The 27,794-nt window shown below is 34.4% G+C and overlaps 1 protein-coding gene across 1 annotated transcript in view; it reads left to right on the top strand.

Moving 5' to 3' along the window:
- Positions 1 to 3,768: 3,768 nt before the first annotated feature.
- Positions 3,769 to 27,794, top strand: part of LOC143222953 (uncharacterized) — a 35,507-nt gene continuing 11,481 nt past the window's right edge. Inside the window, exons 1-5 of the mRNA XM_076450189.1 lie at positions 3,769 to 4,156; positions 10,624 to 10,666; positions 15,237 to 15,296; positions 26,368 to 26,444; positions 27,521 to 27,579. Coding sequence (XP_076306304.1) covers positions 4,137 to 4,156; positions 10,624 to 10,666; positions 15,237 to 15,296; positions 26,368 to 26,444; positions 27,521 to 27,579 — 259 coding nt within the window. The 5' untranslated portion in view covers positions 3,769 to 4,136. The remainder of the gene's footprint in view (positions 4,157 to 10,623; positions 10,667 to 15,236; positions 15,297 to 26,367; positions 26,445 to 27,520; positions 27,580 to 27,794) is intronic.

The raw sequence follows: 27,794 nt of genomic DNA, 5'->3' as shown, positions 1-27,794 counted from the left end.
AGCTATTATTTTCTTTATTTTATATATTATATTATTATTTTAATTAGATTTAATGACATCCCCCTAAGGTTTGGACACACTGTAAAAAAATTCACGTTATCCGTCTTTCTTCGATGTAATGAATTTATACTTTTTTGTAGCTAACCATATATGTGTGTTAAACTTCACTTTCTATATCGCATGACACTTCTTAAGTTCAAACTATTTATTTCAACATTTACTGCTGCACTCTAAGGCATCATAATTTCACATGGAATTTCTCACATTATACGTCTACCTGAGTTAAATTGCTAATTTGTAGTAAGAAAGTTTTTACTACATGGAGCTATAAGCAATAATGTACAGACCACATGTCACGTCTTTCATACAACAAAACGTTTTTCAAACTTCTCATAACTTTGTTTCTGATATTTGCTTTTTGTACTACGTGCAACCAACAAAGGCGAAGATTTCACTTAACTGACAGCCATCGGGTCCAAAGACTTGGGACAAATATTTTTGGTCTCTTGACCTCGTTTTCTTTAAATGTTGGAGATCTTTTTATATCATATACAGGAGTAAGTTCAAGACATTTCTATATTAGTTAGAAGCGAGATAAATCATGTGGGTTTCAGGATATTTTACTGTAAAATGTAAAATTTCATTATTCGAATATCAATTGAATCGTTTTATTGGAAATATTTATTCCGACCAAAACTAAACTCAGCAGATAGCCTGATGTGACTTTGCTATAAGGAAAAAACAACAAAAACACATACATACCAAAATTAAAACGGAAATGATTCAGATGATGATTTATTATTATTATAATTGCTGGCCTAACTGTAAGTGATATTTTGTATTTGTTTTTTTAATTTCGCGCAAAGCTACTCGAGGACTATCTGCGCTAGCCGTCCCTAATTTATCAGTGTAAGACTAGAGGGAAGGCAGCTAGTCATTACCACCCACCGCCAACTCTTGGGCTACTCTTTTGCCAAAGAATAGTGGGATTGATCGTAACAGTATAACGCCCCCCACGGCTGAAAGGGCGAGCATGTTTGGTGCGACCGGGATTCGAACCCGCAACTCTTAGATTATGAATAGAACGCCTTAACACACTTGTCCATGCCGGGCCATGATATTTTGTGATATGAGTTATACTTCTAATATGAAAAAAAAAATTCATGGCATTTCTATGCAAGCTACTTTCATTCAAAAATGCTCTCCTGTGACATAGCGGCATTTCTACAGACATATAATGCTAAGAACCGCATTTCGATAGCCGTGATGAGAGGAGCACAGACAGCTCATTGCATTGTGTATCTTTGTGCTTAGTAAAATCTTTGCAGTAATGGTTGATGGCACTCAAGATGTTACAGGTACCGAACAGGAAGCAATATGTATACGATACGTAGATGAGAACCTTGCCGTCCATGAGACATTTCTTGGTTTGTAGAGTGTTTCCAATACAACTAGTGAAACAATATCCTCGACTATACTTGATGTACTGACTAGACTCAATTTACCACTATCAGGATTAAGAGCACAAACTTATGATGGAGCCGCTAACATGAGTGGTGCGTACAGTGGATACCAGGCAAAAATAAAAGAGAAGCAACTGTCAGCTTTGTTTTTTCACTGCGAAGCACACAAGGCTAATTTAATAATGCAACATGCAGTTGAAGCTTGTGAATGTGTTTGAGATTCTATCCAGTGGGTACATAAACTTGGTGTCTTGTTTCGGAGGTCAGGCAAATACAAGACAATCTTTGAAAATATTGTATCGTCAGACAGCCGCAATGGTCCAGTTAAATACATCCGCCTACTGTGTCCAACACGTTGGTTGTGCCGCCCATCTGCAATTACATGTGCTAATGATCACTGCAGTGACATTGTTGATTCTTTGTCTGAATTAGCAACTGAAAAATCAGATGTAGCAGTGAAAGCACGAGGTATGCTGGACAGATTTGACAAAGGAAAGACAGTTTTAGGATTGTTGATGGCTCAGCATCCATTGCTGCATTAGAGGAACTAAACAGTGCATTCCAAGCAAAATCAGCGACAGTATCTGGCAGGATTGAAGCATTTGCAATGACAGTTGAACAACTTTGGGTATTGCGAACAGAGGAAAATTACAACATGACATTTGATGAAGCTGAGAAAAAAAGTAACTTTCCTCGATCTGGTGCCTATTGAACTACCATACATTCGCAGACCCCCCTCAGAAGGATCACAGGTGATGGCTCAGCACACCATTCTGCAACAGCTAGAGATTACTACAGAAGCCAATATTTTGAATTTGTGGTCACAGTCATAGAACATCTGACCACTAGATTCAATGCAGACAACAATGACTTGAGGCAATATCTGGCACTTAAGAACATGATCATATGTGGCAAGATTGACAACTCGGTTGTAAACTTCTATCCAGAAATCTCTGGACAATTGCTCGAGTTTCAGTTGCCCATGTTCAAAGGAACAACAAAAGCAGTATCTCTGAAAGGTGCGAAGGATGCTTACTGTAAAATGCATGAAACAAGCCAGCAGATGTTTAGTGAAGTGTTTCTTCTCATGAAAATTTTGATTGTATGTCCAGTATTCAACTGCGAATGTGAACGTAGCTTTTCTGCATTAAGACGGTTGAAGACGTGGTTAAGGTTAACCACGTGGCAGTTTGTCACACTCACAAAGATGAGGTCGAAAAGATAAATATAGAAGAGTTTATGAAAGAATTCATAAACAGATCATCACAAAGGAGGTCTACGTTTGGGAATATGTAGACTAGAGGACTAAATGAATCTTACTTCAATGAAAAGTATGAATAATTATGTGCTACATTGTGTTGATGTGTAATTTTCAAGAGTTTGCAAAGACATTTATTTATTTTTATCAAACAACATGAACAGCTTTTCAGTAGATATGAACTTATCAAGGGTAATTACTAATTTTATTAATATTTGAAAACGTAATTCATGCAAAGAAAGTTATTAGTAACCTTGTCAAGTATAATGGCCATCTTTTATACTGTGCAGTGTGCAGGAATAAATTCATGTGGTAATTAATTTGTGACACATTTGTCTTTATTCTATTAACATTTTGAAAAATGTTCACAACACATCACTTATACAAACCTACATGGAAACCTTGAAGTATCGTGGCAACAAGATTACTCTGTGACTGCATGTTTACAGCTTTCAGGTTCACATAACAGAGATTACCAATTTGCAAGTTAAACAGTCCACATAAGTGGTTGCAAAAATCATCCCCCATCGGGTATAAAAAAATCTACGCCCCTGCGTGGGGATGTTATAATGTTACGTTCAATCTCATTATTCGTTGGTAAAAGAGAAGCTCCAGAGTTGACGTTGGGTGGTGATGACCAGTTGCCTTCTTTCTATTCTTACACTGCTACATTAGGGACAGCTAACGCAGATAGTCATCCTGTAGCTTTGTGTGGATTAGAACAAACAAACAGTAAATCATAATAAATTTCCAGCCTTCGAATTACATATGAATGTGTAAACTACATTTCGGGCATTTAATTTATTCATAATTTCTAAACACTTAATACTTAAGTTTGTATAACCAACAGGCATGCGTGAGTCATACAAATATAATTGATACATTGTCTTATCTATAGTTTATGTAGTATTTTAAACATATAAGTTTAAGCTTATATCTCGAAAGAAGTTTTGATACAATTACATGTATTTATTTAAATCACACACATAAAAAGTACAAGAGTGACGCTCTAAGCCACAATTCTGGTCACGTGATGTTTATGCGGTAAATTTTAAATAGTCGTAGTTTTAATATATTTCGGTTTATATATACATTGAATAAAATATACCACATTAAAATCATAGATATAAAATTATACTCATTTTAGAAGTGTGAAAACGTTTCCGTTATATTTTATGATGATTGTACGTGAATAAATCACTAATGTAAATTTAAGTATTTGGATACGTTTTACTTTTAATTTCAGAAGATTAACCGTTAACGGTTAATTTTAATGTTCTTTGTATACTGCTACAAATCCAATTTTACTTTTAGGGATTAACGGTATACTGTAAGTTTATTTTACCGTTAACTTATTACAACACTTAAAGGCTGCCAAGGAAAATGTGTAGTCCGAACTTCTACTGAAAACTACGATGGACGTTAAAGAAAATATGTAAGTAATCGTTTAAAATGAAAATAAGAACACACTACCATAGGCCTATCTAATTTACAACACAATCTTATAGTAAATTAACGTAACAATCACACTGACGTTAATAATGTTACTAATAGTTACTAAGTTAATACAGGATAAAGTACAGTGTTACTATTAATATTAGTGTTACAACTTCTGGACAGTAGACTAGTATTAATAGGCTTAACTTCCCAACATAGGTTTGACAATGATACTATGGCTTGGCAAGATTGGATCATTGTTTTGAATGTCTGCAGTAATAACTAATGATTTGTAAAATATTAAATAGTAATGTGCTGGTTAGCATTATAACAATACACATTATAACAGCAACTCAATCTGTGTGCCAACTACCCTGTTACAGTGTTAGATAAATAAAACTTTCAACTAGAATGTGATTGCCTTTTCCAAACCTTGAACTTTTGCTTTCTCAACCTGTTTTCTTTAGAACATAACAAAAAAATAAAGCTTTTATCATATTAGGCTTCACCTTGTGGTACGTGAGCTTGAACTGTGAATTTTAAGGTTTTTAATTTACACCATATTTTGCACTTTGGGGTTATGGGTTTGCTGATAAGTATAAGAGTAACATTTGAATTTCACTGTTCAGTTAGACAGAAATTGTGAATGGGTGCTGTTGATTAGTTCAAAATCAGTGATAGTTGTGGATAGATGCATTTTGGAATATTGTGTAGTTTTGCACAAAAATTCCAAATAAATGAATTATCCCATCAATCCATTGAAAGTTGAAAAATGTAAATTTCAGTTAGATCATCTCTTGTATATTATCAAGGGTAAATATGCTTAGGGGTGTTTGTCTATTGTAAGTTAACTTATTCCTCTCTGAACTCAGGATTTAGGATAATATCTCACCTCCATGATTACTGACTGTTGCTTTAAAACAAACTTTTTAAATTTGTTTAAAGCTGTATATTCATAAATACAGAGTTTTGCAGAAATTTGGCATTACTTTAATAAAACATAAGAAGCATACTTTGTGAAAAATTATAACTATAAAACTTGAACGTGGTAATCGGATGAAGTCAATCAACAAAATTTCTCAATTTTTATAAATTTTCTTTTGAACAATGTTTCAATTGTGGGCAATTGCTTCAAATTTTTCTTTACATGAATTAAGTCATCAAATTTTTTGTTTTATGTTCAGACAAAATTGTTTTTTTTGTATGTCTTTTGTATTTCCCAATAATATTTTGAAAATTTTAATTTTGTATTTGACTGGAAAATGTGTTTGGTTCTATTTCAATAAAACAGTTGTCATTTCTCACTAATAAAATGCCAATTTATTCAACAGTGTGTAATTATTTACCAAATTAGATTCTCACTTTGAAACAAACAAACTTTCAAGATGTCTTTAAAAAAAATAATAAATAAATAAAAAGGTAGGGTATATAAAAAATATTTGAGCAAGACATTGTTCTTTTTTCCAAAAACTGATGAGACTTTGTCTGTATATCTTGAAGTCATCCTAGTAGTGTTCTTCTGAACACTTTATCCAATATTAGATAAGGAGATTAAGGCTGTACACAGTATTCCAAGTGAAACCTAACCAGTGATTTGTATAGAGCTGACTGAACTTGTAATAGTTATATCTATGTACATCTTTTACTTCTGTTAGCATTACTAGCAGCAATAAAACTGCTTTAATGGCTCATATGACTTGTCCACCAAGGTCTTCAACTTAACAGATATTTAGTTTTAAAAGAAGAAATAAAACAAAGAGGCATTTCTGAAATTATAGTAATAGTAGTGTTGTTGTATGTACAATAATTTGTTTAAAGCTGTATATGCTTACCAGTAATAACTACGTTACTAAAAAAACTTGTTCTTAGTTAATATTACATGGTTTATTACAATGAAGAATTATACACTTTTTTTCCAGTAGTGCTGATATATTTCCAACTTTCTGTTAGTGTTACAAGTTACATTACAATATATTAATATAATTTTAAGTACATAACATTTATTTATTTTATAGAAGTGGCCCACAAGTGTTTTACATAATTTAAATTTTAAGTTATAATACCACTTTGCATGTTTTTTTTTGCCTCTGTTGCAAAAGTTAGCATGGCCTGATTGTTGGAAAAGAATGGGCTTGGTTGTTAAGCATTTGTGTTAGTATAAAGTTCATTCCCATAGTTGTATTTATATCAGTTTTGTATACTGACAATAGATGTCAAAGCCAAAGCACCACAATGTTAGGTTTATGAACATTTCCTCTTGTTTTAGAAATGTTAATGGAAAAAGATAATCTGTCATTTCTATTTCTTCACAATATAATATAAAATTTACTTTTAAGTTTTTAACATTGAAATATTCATTTTATGATATTAATTTTAAAATGATTTAATGAAAATTTCTTCTAAAATAGTGATATTTGAAATGCTGATGTACTTAAGAATAAATAACGTGGTCTATCACCATTTGTTGGAAAAAAAGCCAGTATACAGTGGAAGTCGTGTTAGTCTCAATTGATAGATGTTTGTGTTCATCAGGAACTCAGCTTGTCACTGTTGTACCTTTATTGGTATATATCAATCTCCACCCAGCCCTGAAAGGTCTGGACTAACCACTAAACTCTTTGGTGAAAGCTGTCCACTTTGTTCTCTCAATCTAATGGCCAAGCCCAACTTGGGCTCCAACATTTTTCTGGAGCATTTGCCTTAATGTTCACTGGATCATCCTAGATCTGTTGATCTAATAGCTGATATTGACTTCCTTTTCAATGGCCATGATCCAACAAACACTTCATCTGTGAGTTATAATATTCCTCACTTATATGTGCTGTCCTATAATTTCATAGGAGACTCCCTTAATGAACTTACCTACCAAAGTATCCTCCTGAGCTGTAGGAACCATTGCCTGATATGTCTTCCTGTGCAATCGGTGCAGATCATCCTCATAATTGATCTGTACTTCATTGCTGATCCTCTTTTGAACCTTAGACTTGGCCAGACAGACTGCCTAATTCTTCACTGGGTCAAGTTGGATACACAGCTCATACATGATTGTTTTCCAGTTTTCCTTCTCTTCTTCATCTAACTGTTTAATAGCATTTGCAAAAGCAGACATTGCAAAGCCTGTTTCTGAGTTCACCCATTCCAGGCTGTGGCCTTTCTCATACATTTTAAGACCTGTACCTGGTCCTCTGTTGCCTTCCCCATGAACATCAGGAGTGTAATATACTTGGTTTTACTCAAAAGGACTTGCATGCTGTTTCAAGCTTCTCTCTTGTTCTTAACTTTCATAGATACTAGAAAGAAATGCTGATAACGTCTACAGTTCTGGGTAGAAGCTGTTGAAGGGAATTTGGCATCCCAACAGGTGTTTAATCTCTTGTCCAGGGCTATAGGGTGATGAGCTACTCAAGGTAGCACATATAGAGTTCTGCATCTCTTCAAGTATGAGTTGTGAAGTCATGGGGGAAACCTTTCTTTCCTGAAAGGTATTTTCACCACTTAGATATTCACCCATGGGTGCCCATTGTTTCACCTGCCTATTGGAGATCATCTACCAGTGGCACATTTATCTTCTGTCCACTAAGTACTATTGGTCTTGACCATAGCTGAGACTGCTGTGTTCTGACTGGTGACAACTTTGTAGATTTGGTAGACACCTCCTCATACAATGTCAAATTTGCCAGATGCTATTCCATTCCATTGAACCTGAGTTGTTTGTGTGTCTGTTCTTTTGAAATAATTCTCAGAAGCACCTTTTGCTCGAGTGGTCTTGGTGGTCCAGATGTTACCAAATCTTCTTCAATCAGCAGTTTAAGGTTGATTGATCTTGTAGACCTTTGCAACAATAGTGAAAGCTCTATGTCTAAGAGAAAACTACTAGACAATACATTTCTCCCACAGTACTATTTCTTTTTGTAGGAGTATTTCTAAATCCAAAAGATATCATTATTTTTGTGAAAAGCATTCCTTTAAATGGTAAGTTTAAGAGATTAAACAAAGGTTAATATTAATATGCATATTAACACTTCAGAAACTCTGCAATAAACCCTTATGTCACAGCAGAAACATTCCTCTTTTCCATATATTTGAGGTATTTTCAGGTAAAAATCTGAACAGGTGAAAACCTGAGAAGTATCAGATTGCAATATATGCTAATAACAGTATATTCACTGAGGAAATATGAAGAGTAACTCTGAATCTGATAACTTAATTTTCCTAACATATGTGAAATAATGAGACTGGACAAATATGTTAAAAATTAGTTACGTCTTTATTATGAAACAAATAAAAGAAATGCATTTTTTTGTACATTTACTTGGTCTGTTGCTCTCTTCTCCATCTGGTGACTTCTCACTTTGCCTGATGTCATTGTCACATGTATCAGTAAGAGCACATGCTTCAAGTCCAACTACCAAATTACGATCTTTTTGTGGCTTTATTGGCATGCTTGGATTGGAATATTCTGCATCTCTTCTTGTTCTGCAACTTCTCTCCTCATGTTTTTTTGATAATTTTAAGCCCAGTAGCTAAATAAGTTTGTGTGGCTTCAACTTTTTCCATTGCACAGGGAAAAGAGAAGCAAAAGTTTCTGACTGTCTTGATTGTCTTTTAATTTTCAAAATTTTCTTTGAGGCTTGAAAGATTTTAAGCTTAATTTTCTTCCACAAATTTGATTTTGTTTGTTACATACTTAGACAGAATCACAGCTATTTGTACTGGTTCAAGTTTAGCTCCACAGATTTCGTTCTCTTTTTGTTTTTCATTAAACTAAACAAGGTGTTCTTACAGTATTATTTTGCTAATAAAACTTCAGGTGAAACTGTACTATGAAAATAAACCTAAATTCAACAGGTAAAACCAGTTTATATGTTCAGTCAACAGCATCACTTAGTGACTTTATTCTCATGGTATTATCAGGATGTTACAGTGCTAATCCCTTTAACCCAGAGGCTATATCTATTTACTGCAGGTTAAAAATGATTACTACTAAAACTGTTGTTGAGATGCATTAAATCTGAAATTTTACAAGCTGTTTATTATGCACTTGTAAACCTTGTGTTAAAAATCTACATGTAATCAGAATTTTTCATAATAAAATTAACAAATATATAATAAACTTTGGATTAAGGGTAGACCCCATAACACCATATTCTTATACTTCAAATAGTCTGAAAATCAGTGATGTTTTTAAGTTAGAATTGGCTAAATCTATGTATAAATTTAACAATAAAACTTGTTTGTAATTTCCAACATATTGTACCAAAATAACTGATCATAACCATGTTATGAGGTTAGGCTACTTACTATGACTTATTTACCTAAACATTATATCAAAGATCAATTAAATTTATAGGAGTTAAACCGTGGTCTGATATAATACTTAGCCAGTGTGCCAGATGAAATCTGTATCCATATAAATATCTTTTTTCTTCTTCTTCTTCTTACAAGAGAAAATGCATTTTAAGTAAAAATTGTGCATACCAATACATCTGTGTACTTGCTAGTTAGGTTAGTTGTATAGTAACTATTTGTAGTTTAGGGATGCTGTAGAACTGAAAGTTATACTGCTCTAATTTTATCTCTTGACACCGACAAAATGATTTCCATATTGAATTTATGTTGTAGTTGCTGCAGGTGGTCCTTTGGAGGATGTTTATAACAGAAATAAGAATAAACACCTCTTAAATGTAGCATAATAGTGCTAAAATATTATGTTTCATGACAAAAAGCTAATGAAATCTGAAAATACACAAGTTTTTAGATTTGATCCTTGTTTTGAGAAGTAAAATATTCTATTTCAAAAGCATATTTGAAGCATTGTAAAAATGTTTTTTGTTTGTTTGTTAGAAAGTATTTCACGTTTTTAAATATTACGTATGAATAATATGTTTATGTTTATCAGTTATTTTTGTTTTGTACACATTTGATATTCAAGCTCATGTAGAGTGTTATATATTAATAGACTTATTTACATTAAGTATGGAAAGGAAGAAATAATTTAAATTGTTATAATTGAAATATTGTTTGTATCCATATATGTATACTATGATAATTAATTAAAAATTGGATAATGGCTAACTTGGTGTAATGAATCTGGTCAGACTGATTTTCTTGAGAGGGACTGCATGTTGTCTTGGATTATGTATGGTTTAATTAAAGAAAAAGAGAAAGCATGACCATAAGACCATTTGGTCATTTTGCCATCTGCATATAAAATTAACATTAATCACTACATTCATTTTGTAACTTCTTTATAACTGTAAATAAAAATGTATCACAGTGATACTGGTTAATCATTGTTCAGTCATGTAATCAATCAGTGATAATCTGTTTAGTTACTGTGATATAGAAATGTAAGTTTGTAAAAAAATTATTAAGGATGTTTGTGAATGACATGTTTAAGTGTTTTTTTCTTTAGAAAAAAAGTTCACTTGAATTCTGATTATGAAAAACTGTTCTTAATTATAGCTCAGAAAAAGAAGAAAATGAAAGATCTAGAAGAAGGTCTTCGGTGAGTACAGTTACTTACTTTTAAGTGAATATTTAGTTTTCATTTCTGAAATGCATTTGTATGTGTACATTAGTTACAGAGACTGGCTGTGGTCGATGCCACCCGACCAAGGTGCCCTGGTGGAATCTAGATCAAGCCATCTGCCCCTCTTTCAGTGCTCTTGCAGAACTTGATCCTGCCATTGTCTGTACACCATAAATAGATGACTACGTGGAAACAGTGACTGACTGTATTCCTAAAACTTTGACACATTTTCCACGATATTATCGTCCATGGTGGAATCTTGCCTGCCACATGGCATGGAAGGCTCAAAAACAATCCTGAAATAGAAGGTATCTCACACTCTTGAACTGCATCTTTTTCCAGCAGGCCCATACACATGCTTGGCAGGTAAGACGTCAAAGCCAGAAGGAATCTTGGATTAAGTTCACAACCAGCATCTCTTCTACCACCAGTTCCAAAGTCTTTTGGGACAAGATTCGAAAGGTCAGTGGGCAGTATAATTCTATCCCCCTTTCAATCTTGCTCTCTGATGGCCAGGAAGTAGCTGCCCTTCCACTACGTGAGGAGTGGATTGATGTTCTATGCTAAGGATATATTATGCTCTTATTCAATTGAAACTAGACAATGGGTCTCTGGTCTATGGCTCTGTCAGGACCCCAGTCCTCATCAGGGACTTTAGCTCTGTACCATGGCTTTCTGCACTTCCCCAGTATGGAGCTTGTACACAGAGTCTCGTGAACTTCCTCTACACCTCTGCTATTTGCAACTGTCTTTACTGTATGCTTTGAAACTTTGATCCTCACCATAGCACCTCATCTGGGGATGTGTTTTCCTTTCTCAGTGGGCCATACTGTTTCAGAACAGATGATCTGCCATTGTTCCTTTTGGCCTTATTATCCAGGCACAATTGGATGAATTGGGTCTGTCCATGGATAACATTGCTGTATCCACGGATCAGCCTATCCCACTGTGGCTTATTACAATTCCCAGATGTGACCTTTCTTTAAGTCTTCTGAGAAAAGCAGATACTTTTAATTGGAATTACCGTCTTTTGTTTGCTGAACATCTTTCGAACCATCCTTCCATTCCCATTTATATGGATGGTTTGAAATCAGATGACTGTGTGGGCTCTGCCATGGTTTGGTGGTGGTGTACAAAATCCCTTCTACATTTTCTTTGTTCACTGCTGAACTGTACACTATTTCTTTTGTCCCAGATCACACAGAAGCTAAGCAGTAATCAAATTGAACTATTTATACTGACTTGCTTAGTTCTCCACTGGCCCTGGAACCACTTTACGTTAGTTCTCACCCTGTTCTTGCCAATATTCAAAGCTGACTGGCCCATTTCTCTTTAACATCTACTTCTATCCAGTTCTTCTGGATACCAAGCCACATTGGCATTCATGGGAACAAACTCATCAATGCAGCAGCCAAGTCTGTCACTACTGTCCTTGTTTCATACATGGACTATGGTCTTGTATTCAAGGCTTGGGTCTGTGCCAGTTGGCAGTCGACTTGGGGTGAGCAACATGAAAACAAGCTTTTCTAAATAATACCCTCTATTGGACTTTGGCCATCTTGTTTTTGTAAGAATCAGAAAGAGGAAGATGTAATAACTAGACTATGCATTGGTCACAATTTTTTAATTCATTGTTTTCCTTTATCTGGGATTGATGTACCAATGTGTACTCTGTGTAACATTCAGGTCACAATAAGCCACACTTTACTCTCTTGCCATCATTACAACTCTCAACGATGGCATCGTTTTAGATATGTTTTGTCCCAAGGTTTATCCGTAACATTGGACAGTGTCATTGGTGATTGTGACTAAATGTTTTTAGTTTTTTAAAGGCCATTGGCCTTTTTAATGCTATTTAAGTTTCTAATTCGTAAATTTGACTTTTAATATGATTCCTTTTCACGAATTAAAGTACAGTTAGTTCGATATGAAATTGGAAAATAGCCATAATGTCAAATAACCCGAAACAAGGACTGGTAAGACCACCTTCAGTTAACTAATGCTAATGTTTGAACTTACCCATTAGTCATCCTGGTGAGTTACAATAATTAAAACTATGCTACAGAAAGTCTTTAAAAAGTGTATAACTGTACTTTCTCTCTTACTGCTGTAAACTAAATATAAAAATGGATTTAATCCTGTTTAACTTTTTAATTCAAAAATTACCTTGTTTTCTTTTTGTGAATCTTGATAACTTTTAACTTTTTACAGGATGTTTGGCACTTACAGCCTAGTTGCTTTGCACCATAAAATGCCAAACCAACCAACTTGAAAAATATCTTCCCTTTCTCCCCACAAAAATAGTGGAGTAATCTTCATTTTACTTCAATGATATCGTAAGAGAGAGAAAAAGACATTTACAAATCCAGAAATTTCATCATAATATATACACTGCTGGCCAAAATCTTAAGGCCAATGAACATAAAGAAAAAATATGCATTTTGCATTGTTAGGCTCAACCACTTATTTGAGTAGAGCTTTGAAAGATGAAAATAAGAAAAGGGAAAATGAAAGTAAAAGCTTTTTTAGCATTTTATAGAACAAATGTAAACACTATGAAATTAGCCTAAATACTAGCTGGTAAAATGTTTAAGACCATAATGAAACAAAGCATTAATCAGTAAACACATAACGAAATTTACACATTTGTGTTCAAGCAATAGCGTTGTCAACATCTCTTGTGTTACATTGGGTAAAAACATGGCAAAGGCTTAAAAGTTGACAGAGTTTGAACGTGGCAGAATTGTTGAGCTGCAAAAGCAAGGTCTCTCTCAACGTGCCATAGCTGGTGAGATTGGGCATAGTAAAACTGCTGTTGCATATTCCTTAAAAGACCCTAAGGGATACGGAATAAGCATTTCAAGTGGTTGGCGTTGAGCAGGAGGATTTGATAGGTGGTCCGGCAAGATACCAGCCAATCATCGAACCAGTTTAAGGCCCTTACGGATGTAGAATGCAGATCAAGAACAGTAAGATGGCATCCACAAGAGAAAGGCTTTAAAAATCATAAACTTTTTCAAAGGCCACACTACAAAACAGCTCTGTTAACACTCCTACGAAAAGACGTTTCTAGTCCTGATTTCTCCAAGCCCGTTCCCCTGGCTGTGGTTTTGCTAGATAGTAGATAGGGACAGTGGGAATCTCGTTAATCCATTCATTAATGGATTTAAATGGCAATTTCATTTAAATACAAAATTATTAGCCTAATATTAATAACCTTTCAAGTTGCTCTGGGGCCTATTAGGCCCCACTTTTCGTAGGAGTGTTAAACTTTGCTGAGAAGCACCAAACATGGAATGTAAAAAAATGGAAGAAGGTTTTGTTCTTTGATGAGAAACAGTTTAACTTCGATGATCTAGATGGTTTCCAACTTTACTGGCACGATAAGGATACCCCACCTGAGACATTTTCTATATGGCACAGTGAAGAAGGTTCCATCATGATCTGGGGTGCTTTCTCCTTCCATGAAAAAATGGAGCTTCAGGTTATACAGGGGCATCAAACAACAGCTGGCTACATTGGCATGTTGGAGAGAGCATCCTTATTGACTGAAGGCCCTCGCTAGTGTGGAAATGACTGGATCTTTCAGCAGGACAATGCTGCAATCCACAATGCCCACAGGACAAAAGACTTTTTCATGGAGAATAATGTGATTCTTTTGGATCATCCAGCATGTTCGGCTGAACTGAACCACATTGAAAATGTTTGGGGGTGGATGGCAAGGGAAGTCTATAGAAATGGACATCAATTCCAAACAGTGCATGATCTTTGTGAAGCCATCTTCACCACTTGGAATGACATTCCAGCCAGCCTTCTGCAAATGCTTATATCGACCATGTCAAAGTGAATTTTTGAAGTTATTCGCAATGACAGCTGTGCTACTCATTACTGAGACCTCTTGTTGGGCCTTTCCTATCCTGTTTAGGACTTCTTTTTGGTATGGTCTTAAACTTTTGACCAGCTAGTATTTAGGCTAATTTCATACTGTTCACATTTTCCCTATTAAATGCTAAAACAAGTTTTTTATTTTTGTTTTCCCTTTTCTTATTTTCATCTTTTGAAGCTCTACTCAAGTAAGTGGTTGAGTCTAACAATGCAAAATGCATATTTTTTCTTTATTTTTATTGGCCTTAATAATTTGGCCAGCAGTGTATTCATGTCTGTACAACTTCCTAAATTGAAGGTTGCTTAAATTTTTAGTAAAACCTTTTATATACAAGTATAGATTTCCAATATGCTTTTGAAGATTTACATCTATATCAAGTTCTGTTAATATTTATATGTTAAACATTGGTATGTGTATATACAAATTTCAAGTTCACAAGTAAAGCTTCTACTTATCTCCCCTTAAATGTACAATGTTTTTGTACAGATTATAATACTCACAGTAACAAATATTTCATATAATGATGTTCAGTGTTTGTAGGTTTCTGTTATTATGCCACTTAAAACATTCATAAATTAATTATTTAAAAACTAGTATATAAATGTTTAACTGATTTTTCATTATGGTTAAGCACATTTCTAACAAAATTTTTTCTTGAAGATTCTAAAAGCACCTAAACCTTCTAGACAGGCTCTTCAAGAAATTGATACAAATTGTGAGGTAAGTCTATTATTTTGGAATATTATATGTGTTTGTGACATTTTCATTTTGTATATTTTTAAAAGGCTTTCAAGCTTTACTTTGTATGAAAACTTAATACATGATGTACCATCATAATTGTTAACTGTCATTTCTGTCATAATTTTACTTGGAATATTGTGATCCTTATTTTTTAGTGATAGGGTTGAAGAAGAATACAGAAAATGTAGATTTATTAACATGAGATATTTAGTTAGCAAGGTGTTAGTGTTAAAAATTTTTAAGTCATTAGAAGAACAGAAATTTTGGATTCAAAAGATGATTTTCAGAATAGTTTTCATGAAGGGCTTCTTTCCTTATTGTCTTTTTGGTAATTTTATATAGGATTTAATTTATATATATAAGGCATTGTGGTTAATCTTGTGAACCTCAACTTCCAGAAAACCTTCTATGTATAATAGAATGATTGAGCTTATGAATATGAAAAGTTAGTGTGGATAAATAATTGTCTTTGTGATACAAGATTAAGACAGGTAACAGAAATAGTTTTCTAATGTAAAGAATGTTATTAATGTATCTTAAAGGTTTGTTTTTGGATCTTGCTTTCAATTACTCATGTTATTAATTTATATAGATGTAATTTTTCCAACTTTCATGATGCTACCAAGGTTCAGAATGCCAAAATATAAGATCTTTAATACTTAAGTTTCTATTATCTACTTTTGGTATGGAAATCTAAAAAAATCAAAGGATATAGGTCTGATGGTCAATAAAAATCTGAAGCCTTTAGTTTGGTGTCTAGCTTCAGTTAAAAGAGCAGTTAAAATTGTAGAATTTAAGAACTTTGAATTTACAAGCTAAAAGTTATCTTCTTATATAGGACTGGTGGGGCTTCATTTGAAAAGGGTTTGCAAGCTGTGGGAAATGTCATGAAAAAATGTTATTTTGCCTGATCATGGAAAACAATTTGAAAAATGTGTAAAATAATGCAGAACCAGAAAAAAAACTCAATGTGTGATATGTGAGGTTAATTTTATATATTTATGGTTCATTTATTTTAAAGAAGGGAATGGATTGTTTTGTGTTTCACTAAAAAAAATATTGGAAAAGCTAGTCAGATATCTGGTTATTTTGGCAATTTGACAAACTGTACCTGAAATTCTTTGTTCTAATTTGAGGGCATTCTAAAGTAAGGTCTGGTGAGAGATTTGTTTCTTCACTCACCATTTTTATTAAGATGAATTACTGGAAATAATAAGATTTTGTGACTTAATCTAATCAGATTGTTATTTTTAACAATAATGTGTTTAATTTTAATAATTTTTGTATTCAATCACACAGTACTTGATGGCTGCAGCCTACATTTTGGAACTTGTGAGAAGTGGATGATTAGTAATATAATTTGAAATAAGCAATTTCTTTTCATTTAGAATAAGAAATGTTATGTTTCAGAATGCTATTCAGCATGCTGTTTTTGTCTAGAAATGTTTTTGTTTCACTACAACATGGGACAATCCAAAGAATAGATAGAACTGTTTTAAAGAACCAGTGGTTTTGGTAGAATTAACTTCTTCACATTTTATAACAGAGTTATGTACATATGTTTAAGATTTCTTTTCTTTTTTACCAAAAGTGAAATTGAAAAAAAAAAATCTGTGATGTATAGGCCAAAGGCATTATTTTATTGGGTGTACATTTGCTGTGGACTGCAGTTTTGCCTATTCGAGACCCATCAGCACAGCTTGAATCAGCAAACCAAATAAATACTATTAAGCTTTTTGTAATGGCAAAATTTATAAAATATCTGTGGGGTTTTGAGTCCATTATACTTCACCATATAGTAACATAAATTAGTTTTGGTATGTGAATAATGTTATGTCATTGAAGTAACATTGTGTTCTCTTGATACAAATTAACAAGTAAAATAAAGGCAAATCTAATATTGCTATTGTTAAATCATATTTACCTACTTTTCTGCTTCATAACATGTCCTGTGTGATCCCTGAACTAAAAATTACAAAAATAAATTATGCTAAGCAAGAACACTATTTGATTAAAAGAAAATGGATACAAAGCAGTAATTCTTTGTAATACCAATTTTAAAATTAAATAAGTAAATTGGAATCTAATCATATAAAGTATTGTCATTAATATTCTCAAGGAAATCAATAAAATTTTATTACAGAATGCATTAACAATAAGAAATCAGAAACTTAGCTCACTCACCACAGTGATATGTTACTTGAGCATTGTAATTAACTTTGCTAAGGAACATGTCTTTTCATACTTTTAAACAATGATATATCAGGCACTAAACAGAGAATCTGTCTCTTCTCACAGATAATGAATTTTTAAGGTTTTTAGTAGTATATTGTTGAGGTGTGAATTCAATGTCTTTACTCTCAGGCCTGATGAAGAGAGCTATTCATTGTGGTAAGACATGTTTTTATTCTTAAAGTTCACCTCATAGCCATATTCTATAAATACTTTAAAAACATTTTGAACACTGTAGGACATTCCATAGCAATGAAAGAACCAATTTTGTGTTTTTCTTTCACTGTCCCCTCGGTGTGGATTCCTGTATGTGGTGAGGGGACCTCCCAGGGAAGGTTCTGTTCTGTCTGGTTACCTTCTCTGGGATCTAAACATCCACCCACGTGTTTGCTGTGCGTGGCGACCCGTGAAGGGGAGGAGAGGATCCTGGTGGATGAGGGGTCCAACCCTAACACACCACTTTGGCCTCGAATTCTTGTAGACGGGCAGCCTTTGGGTGGCCTCCCTTGGGTCAATCGGCTGGTCCACTTGGGCTAGAGTCAACCAAGTACCAGTGTTGGAAGTTCTCAACGGGTGTTGTGGACGTTGTGCCTGATGTTGGTGTTTGGGTATAGTGCTCACGAAACCCTGGCGTTGCTGCATTGTCCTTGCATGACTTTGTAGGGCTCCATGGTGGGTGGGGTCAGTGGGTACCGAAATTTTTCCTTTTTCCTATGGATCCTACAAAAAATTTAAATAAAATTGTGAAAAAAACAGTCAGTGGGTAAGCGACCACGTCTTGAAGACTCTGAACCGTAATCTTCAACATCAGTAACACACGTACCTCATTTTCTTATATTACATTCTCTTTCGGAAAACCTTTAGGGCAAATGTCTTATATAGATTCTGAATGGCAATCTTCAACATCAGTAACACACGTACCTCATTTTCTTATATTACATTCTCTTTCAGAAAAACCTTTAGGGCAAATGTTCCCCTTTTTTATCCAGAAGGAACTAGAGGGACTTGCTGGCTCTCCAAAGTCAGTAAAGAAGCTTCAATCTGGTGACATTGGTTGAAACATCCACATCCCAACACAGTGAACACCTCTTGAATTCAAAGGCAATTGGGGATATACCTATTGAGGTTACACCTCATGCTACTTTGAATTCTTCATGAGGAGTTATAGTTGAGAGGGATTTGAAGAATGTTCCCAAGTCGGAGATTCTCGCTGGTCTCTCCACTCAAGGAGTTTCTGCAGTGAGGCGCATCTCCACTCGCAAAGATGGAGTTACACTGCCAACAAATACCCTCGTTTTCAGTTTCAGATACAGGCATTTCTTCTGATACATCTTTTTCTCCCACCCCAAGAGGCAAAACAATTATTCGTTCGCATCCCCAGTCACTGGACTCCCCTTCCAATAACAAAAACCTGCCCACTCGACCCAGGGCAGGATCCATGGAGGTTGATAGACCTCCTCCGACTAAAGACAGTAAAGAAAAAAGACGTGGTCATAAACAGAAGGGTTCTCCAGCCACTTCATCTACCCGTTCTTAAAAATGCCCACCTTGATACAATGGAACTGTCAAGGTTTACGTTCTAATCTGGATGATATCAAAATACTGATTGCTTCCTACCATCCTGTTTGTCTTTCTTTACAGGAAACATTTCTCAAACCTGCTGATACAGTCTCCATTCGGCAGTTTTCTCTGTACAGAAATGACAGGTTGTGTGACGGTCGATTACATGGAGGGATAGCACTGTTTGTTGATCAGCATGTGCCCACCCTGTCTTTGTCACTCAACACACCCTTGGAGGCCGTAGCCATCTGTGTTTCCTTGGGTCATACCATCACTGTTTGTTCTCTGTACCTGTCCCCTGGAAAGACCTATGATCAATCAGACCTTGATGCTCTCCTTGAACAGTTGCCGTCTCCCTTTCTACTCCTGGGGGACTTTAATGGACATCATCCCCTCTGGGGAAGTGCTGTTATTGATGGGAGGGGTCGTTCTGTAGAGCGTATGCTCTCTGATCACAATCTTTCTCCTGCTTCTCTTGATGTCCTTCTGATTGTCTTTAACCGGATCTGGCAGGAGAATGTTTTTCCTGATGCCTGGCGCTAGGCTATTATTTTACCTTTCTCTAAGCCAGGGAAAGATCCCAAGATTCCTTCAAACTACCGTCCAATTGCTTTGACGAGCTGTCTCTGTAAGACCTCAGAAAGGATGGTTAATGCTCGTCTTGTTTGGTTCCTCAAATCAAACAATCTCCTCTCGCCCACCCAGTGTGGGTTCCGACGACAGCACTCCACCACAGACCACCTAATTTGTCTTGAAACATCAATCAGAGAAGCCTTTCTCAAACGCCAACATCTTGTATCAATATTCTTTGACATAGAGAAGGCTTACGACACAACATGGAGTTATGGCGTTTTGTGAGACCTCCATATGTATGGGTTACGTGGCCATCTACCCATGTTTATTAAAATTTTTTTAATGGACAGGAGATTCCAAGTTCATGTGGGTTCGACACTTTCCGTTCTTTTGTACAGGAACTTGGAGACCCTCAGGGCTGTGTATTGAGTGTCACACTTTTCATTATAAAGATAAATGCCATCACTGAATAACTCCCTCTCACTGTTGCGAATGGGCTGTATGTCGACGACTTTCACATCTCATGTCAGTCGTCAAACATGAGATATATTGAGCAGCAACTACAAACTGCCCTTAATCGTGTACTGAAGTGGACTCTGGCGAACGGCTTTAATTTCTCTCTCTCTAAAACCGCTTGCATGCACTTTTGCCATCAACGGGGTATTTACCCTGATCCTGAACTTCATATTGGTGAAGTTTTGCTGCCAGTGGTCCCGGAGACCAAGTTCTTGGGGCTTATCTTTGATCGTAAACTGACCTTTATACCACACTTAAAGCAGCTTTGGGTCAAATGCACAAGAGCACTGAACATCCTCCGTGTCCTCTCCTCTACCAGTTGGGGGGCAGATCGATGTTCAGTGTTAAAGGTATATCGTGCTCTTATTCGATCAAAACTCGACTATGGATCAATGGTCTATGGCTCTGCCAGACCCTCGGCCTTAAAGATGCTGGACCCCATTCATCACCAAGGACTTCGACTCTGCACTGGGTCTTTCCGTACCTCTCCAGTTCAAAGCTTATACGTTGAATCTCATGAACTTTCTTTGCACCTTCACCGTTTGCAACTATATTTACTATATTATTCAAAACTTCGTTCCTTACCAAAGCATCCCACCTGGGGATGTGTTTTCCTTCCTTGGTGGGCAGTACTTTTTTAGAACAGACGATTTGTCATTGCTCCGTTTGGCCTTCGCATCCGGGTGCAATTGGATGAATTGGGTCTGTCCTTGGATAACATTGCAGATTCCACAGGTCAGCCCATCCCACCATGGCTTATTACAGCCCCCAAATGTGACCTTTCTTTCAGTCACCTAAAAAAGGCAGATACTCCAGATTGGAAGTACCGTCTTTTATTCAATGAATATCTTTTGAACAATCATTCAGTTCCCATTTATACAGATGGTTCCAAATCAGGTAATTCAGTGGGCTCTACTATGATTTGCTGTGGTTCAGTAGTTGCACGCAGAATCCCCTCTACAGCTTCTGTGTTCACTACTGAACTGTATGCCATATCTCTTGCCCTGGATCATATTGCAGCTGAGCAGTACTCCTCACACCCTGTTCACGCTGATATTCAAAACCGACTGGCCCATTTCTCATTAACAGCTACTTCAATCCAGTTTTTCTGGATACCAGGCCATGTTGGTATTCGCGGGAACGAGCTTGCAGACATGGCAGCTAAATCTATCTGCTCCAGCACCATCACCCCTGTGCCTTTTCCGTACATGGACTATGGTCTTGTCTTCAAGGCTTGGCTCCGTGCCAGCTGGCAGTCCACTTGGAGTGAGCAACGCGACAACAAGCTTTTTCAAATCAAACCCTATATTGGACTTTGGCCATCTAGCTTCCGTAAAGTTCGGAAGGAAGAAGTTGTTCTCACTAGGTTACGCATTAGTCACAGTTTTTTTAACTCATTGTTTTCTTTTATCTGGAACTGATGCACCAATGTGTAGTTTGTGTAACACTCAAATCACTATCAGCCATTTTTTACTTTCTTGCCATCGTTACAATTCTCAACGACGGCAATATTTTAAACATATTTTTTCTCAGGGTCAATCTGTAACATTGGACAGTGTTATTGGTGATGGTGACTCTGTCCACCTTGATAACGTTTTTAATTTTTTAATGGCCATTAATCTTTTTAATCTCATTTAAGTGTTGCATATTTATTCATTACACCTTTTTAATTGTGGTTCCTTTTTTACAGTTTTAATCTCTCTCATTCAATTTGACATTGGACAATGGCCAGAACATTACATAACTCGACACCAGGACTGGAAAGGCCAACTTCAGGTGACTAACACTACTGTTTGAACTACTCGTTAGTCGTCCTGGCAAGTTGTTATTACACTTTTGCTACATATCATTTCACACTTTTACTACTTTACCTTTTAGTTCTGGCCATATTGACTCATAACCCAGAATCAGAACTGGAAAGACCAACTTCAGGTGACTGACTGTGGTTTTTATACTTACCTGTTTGTCTTCCTGGCAGGTTATGATCATTACCATTCTGCTACCGGTAGTCCTTTACAACTTTGTTGACTGGATGTCAACATTGGTTTTTACACCATTTTCTGTTTTAATTGCTGTTTTGTTTTTACCTTCATTTACTTTTACAAATTTTACTCCATTTACTTGACTTTTATCTTTTTACTGGACATTTGGCTACTCATTATTACGATTTTGCTTTGTGTCTTTTAAAACTTCTATTCTTTTACATTTTTGATAATAGCTGCTATGACACATAACCTGGAACCAGGACTGGAAAGTCCAACTTCAAGTGACTGATGGTGGTTCTTGAACTTACCTGTTAGTCTTCCTGGTGGGTTATGATCATTACCATTTTGCTAGAGTAAATACCTTATAACTTCTTATACTCTGCTCTCTCTCTTAACGTTGTAGACTAGGTGTCAACATTGGTTTTATACTTTTTTGTTTTACCTTCATTTCCTTTTATGTCTTTTACTACATTTACTTTATTTTTACATTTTTAACGGATGTTTGGCACAGATAGCCTCGCTGCTTTGTGCCATAAAACACTAAATCAATCAATCAGTCAAAAAACTTTCACTGTCTTTCATCTTCACTATAAAATCCTGGTATTTCATTTTCCTGGATAGAAAAGGTAGCAGGCTGGTGCTTGATGAAGCTGAAATAATAGTGAAGGATTTCTTTATAAACAGGATGCAATTTTCATTTGAGTGATGTAGTATACAAAGTTTCCCAGTCTGGTAATTGGTACATCTGGCTCCAAGTCTACAGCTAAAGTTTCGTGTTAATATTCTTGTAACTTCATTGCCCCCTTGAAGCCAGGAATAGTTAGTGGTAGCAGCTTATCCATCTTGATAATTTCTTTCATTGTCACACTTTAATTTTTTCTTCCCTTTAATTTTTCAGCTGGGAATTCATGATCATAATTTTCCCTCTTTTCAGCTAATGGCTCATGAGTTGTTCTTTCAAGTACTTTTCCAATCCCATCATGTCCTGGTAGAAACTTATCAAATATCTGTGTCACAAAAAGAACATTTTCTTATTTTATATCGAGTTGAAGGACCATAACTCAGAAAATGAAAGCCATTCAAATGTGCCACCATCTTTTGATAAGTTGTCGTACTGGCTGAAGGTGAGTACAAATGGTACTTGAGATATTTAAAGCCTATTCAGGTTTGTTGTATTATTAACCAAGTATAATGAATGAGCAAGTATGGCTCATGTTTTGAAAAAATTACTGTGAAGAGAAAATTTCAGCTAGATTTATTTTTCTGAACATACAGAAATTAGTATTAGTAAATATAAAAATTGAAATTCATAATACATTTACATGAAACTTATATTCTATATGAAATATCTTTAAAAATCTTTATTTCATGCTTTCATCTCTGCAAATAATTTCATTAAAGTCTAACTGATAAACAAAATTGTTCAACTGATAGCAATGCCAGTCCATGTAATCATTGCTGTCTCTTGATGCTTCTCCAATAATTTTTAACTTTGAGAAATACTTTTCAACACTTGTAGTTGTCACTGGCATCATCAGAAAGAACAAGTAGGCTATGCAGACCTCAGTAAAATTTGCTAAAAGAGAATGGTTCTCTGTGAGCAATAAATTAACAAGTTCCTTGATAGTAGGAAATTTATTGATTTCACTTTTCAGAGCAGATTTCAAGCTGAGGATTTCTGGAGTGAATGATTCTGATACATCTTTCTGATATTTGCTAGCAAATACTGTTTCTTCCTTAAGCAGCTGTAAGTCTGAGAGGTTCTGCAGTATATGTAGAAGGTGGAAAAAACTTCATGAAGGAAAGTGAAACAAGGTTTAAATAGATTCATGATAATGTCTAAGGTGTAATAACAAATGCTTACTTGGAACACATTTTCTAGATATGTCAATCTTTGATCTTTGCAAAGATCATCTGAATGTCGCTTCACGGATCTCGGACATTTTTTCTCAAATTTGGGGAGAACTGACCAGCCTTTCACTGTGACTAATGTTTCTTCTTGTAGATCTTCAAACTGGTTTCTGTAGTTGTGAAATTCATCCCTATACACTATTAAGAGCTCTGCAACATTAGTCAGCTCAGCTGTTTTCAACTGAAACACTTTCAACACTAAATTTATAGACTGTAATATTTTGCAATAGAAAGCTAAAAGACAAACAGTTGATATTTTTGAGAAGTTATTTAAGTGCATTGGCTTCATTACATTTGTCTGATTTTGAGATACACAAAATTATTTTAGCCAGATCTTTTTTGAACTTCACAAAATTGTATTTTGATAGCAAATGCTGCATCAAAGCTTTTAGCCCATATCGTTGGAGTTCAGACTTTCAATAGATAATCCTTCTTCATGTGGCTTTGCGTGAAATTCAAAATGAAACAAACAATTTAATCGTTTGCTGCTTATTGTTGCTGAATTTGGTTAAGCATTTCAAGCACTCGTAGAATATTTATACACACTTTACTGAACAGCCATGCTCCTAGGAGAAGTACACAGGTTGTTAGTGATTATGCAACAAAACTGGAAAGTTTCAGCTAACAAAAAATAATTTGTTACCAACAAAATTAGAGATGAATACTACAAGTTTTATTGCCTTGTTCACTTAAGTTTTTGTGTTCTCTTTTGTTTGATTTTTTATTTACACAAAATTATTTCAATTGCAGATACAAGAATGTAAAACAATTTTACTATAACAGGATGAAATAAATTACAAGAAACTACATTTTCAAAGAAATAAAACATAATTTTAAACTCAAAAAACTGATGGTATCTAGTGAAAGACTAATGGTTTGACTTAAGCCCATAAGCTTCACTTTGTTTCAGAAACAATAATGTAAAATCTGATATCTCTATGTATATATGTATGCTTAATGTTTTGTCCTTTATCCCCTTATGCTTACATAGTATATTAATAGTACATTATATTGCTAAGTACAATCTTATTCTTAGTCTATTAACTCAATCCATATGGGTCACAGCTCAAAGGGTCATGTTATCCTGTTTGTTGATTCACACTCAAAATTTTATTGAACTACTATTTTATGAATTTATGTCAGTAAGTGTGGTATCAGACTGTAGATTATAATTCAAATTTTAGTAATATACATTGTTTTAAGTTTTATCATTTTAAAGGAAAATATTAAAAATGCACATAAATATCAATTTTGGGGTGTCACGTAGTATGTTGAATACAGCACTGATTCAGATTAGATGTTTGTGATGTCAAAATACAAAATATATAGTTTTGTATGCATTAGGAACTCATTATCAATATTAACAAACTAAAATATAAAATGTGAACCTCTTTTCTATTTGCTGAAATATCATTCATGCTATGAATCAACACAGTGGCCCTTCTCACCATTTCCATTTTTGGAAATGCTCTCTTATACACTTACTTCTGTCCATGACATATAAATAACCAATTGAAAGCTCAGAATGTTTCTGTAGTGGATTTCTTAGACATTTTCTAGTATTACAATATCATCTCATTCTTTCAATACAAATCTTCATGCTGGTAAATTGAGTCTTTAGTCTGCTCAAAGTTTCATATTTGTTTTAGATCCAAATACAACTTAATTACCAAGATATATAAATTATAGTTGAAGTACATGTTGTCATTATAATAACTTATTTTTTGGTTATCTCAAATGTAGATATAAAGCCTAAAAAAATTACTTTGTTTCACTTTTTCATGTGCAAAATATAAAAAGGCTTAGCAACATATGACAAGCAGCAAATGAGTTCAAAGGTTGTAACTAGAAGAAATAATTGTTTGTTTTATTTTTTATTTACTGTTCTGTGTTTGAAGAAAAATAAGTTTAAGGTCTTATTTTTAAATAGTAATAATGTGTATACATACATAATATTACTGTATTTTTCAAAATACTAGTCTACTAAAACAATTAAGAGAGGTCTAAAGGCTAAAGGTTAAAGATAAGTTTTATATTATTGGATATGGTAACATGAGTGTAACTTCTGTGTTGTTAGCCAGGCATGGCTGAAAGGTCAATATAATAAAAGTTAATAAATTTATATAACTGTATAATGTCATGAGATTTAAGTTATTTAGTCTAAGCATTAGTGTTTTCGTGTTATAAGTTGCAGTCATTTCTAGGATGAAAAAAGCATGATTATATTTATATATATTTATGTGCTCTCTTTAGTAATTTCCATTATCTCACAGGATGACAAAACATGTGATAGAAGGCATTCTCGTCGATCTTCTAGAAGAGTTAGTTTTGCTGACACTTGCCAAATCAAGTAAGATTTGAATTTATGAAAAACATATCTTTCATCTGTAGGAACTGTTATTGTTTTTCAATATCTTTAATAGTATTTTGTTATATTATTCCAAAATACCCAAAAGTGTTCCAAATAAAAATATTTCTGATTAGATACTTATATCTGTACATGTTTTCACATCTAATTTGCTAATGAAACTAAAACACAAGGAAAAAGAAGAAAGTAAATAATTATTTCCTTTCACTGTCCTTTTGTTTTTTTTATATAAAAGTGGTATTAACTAAGTGTAAAAAATGTTTTTTGTAAAAAAGATGATGACAAGATTCTTGATCTATAAATATCAATTCTAAATTTGGTGAGAGAAAATGTGTATGAAGTAAAACTTCTTTAACTTTTTGGTTTGTGTGATATTACATCACAATAAAATTGATAATAGTTACTTACAAATCTGTATTGATTCTATGTTGGTTTCTAGTAAGAATAATATCTCAACTGTACACGTTGTGTATAGTAAACTACTGGCACTTTGAAAAATACCTGGGAATGTCGGTAACACTGGTAATTAATATTGTAAAACTTGAACTAATTTGATCATAAATATGGATCTTAAGTGCACCATACATAGCTTAAACCTCATCTGTATTATGCTGACCAAAGACCTCAGCCTGCATTGTTATCATATTTTCTAAATTTTCTTTAACATCTTGATAATTTGTACACTGGTAGTAAACAAAACAGAGAATAAGATTAGATAATTAAAACCTAAGGAATACCTGTGCCAATCTTTACTTGTGTGCTTCATGCTGGTGCTGGTGGGGCCTTTCACTCAACATTAGAGCTCATCAGGTCAGGTGTGCATTAAACATACCAAGCTTTAGTCAAATTGCTGTTTGTATTATTCATTGGTAAAATAAATTATTATAGTGTGTTCTTCTTTTTCCTGGTTAAAGTCTATAGATCACATCAGCATATGTATTATAGTGTAAAATTATGCTTGAGAAAAAAAATTGACTTTATGCATATGTAGAGATGTTATTAAAATAACACTTCTTTCAAACCTCAAGCACACATCCATACGTTTTATTAAAATCTAGGGAATTCCATGTTGATGTAGCAACTTTAACAACCAGCAACAACACTCAAGAAGAGATATGTAAGTATATAAACTAATTTTAGAAAATTTAATCAACTAACTTTGATATCATTGGGTTATTTGATAGTCATTTCCATGTTGTTGTTTTTAAGGCTATATTCTGATTTCATTTTTATTGTTTAAAGTTTTTTCTATCAATGTATGAATCATTTGACAGGTTAACACTTCCTTTTTTTGTTAAGTTTAATCTGCACTTTACTGATTTAAACCTAAAT

Source organism: Tachypleus tridentatus, chromosome 8 (assembly GCF_004210375.1).
Source record: "Tachypleus tridentatus isolate NWPU-2018 chromosome 8, ASM421037v1, whole genome shotgun sequence".
NCBI classification, from domain to species: domain Eukaryota; kingdom Metazoa; phylum Arthropoda; class Merostomata; order Xiphosura; family Limulidae; genus Tachypleus; species Tachypleus tridentatus.
This window is presented reverse-complemented; position numbering and strand designations above follow the sequence as displayed.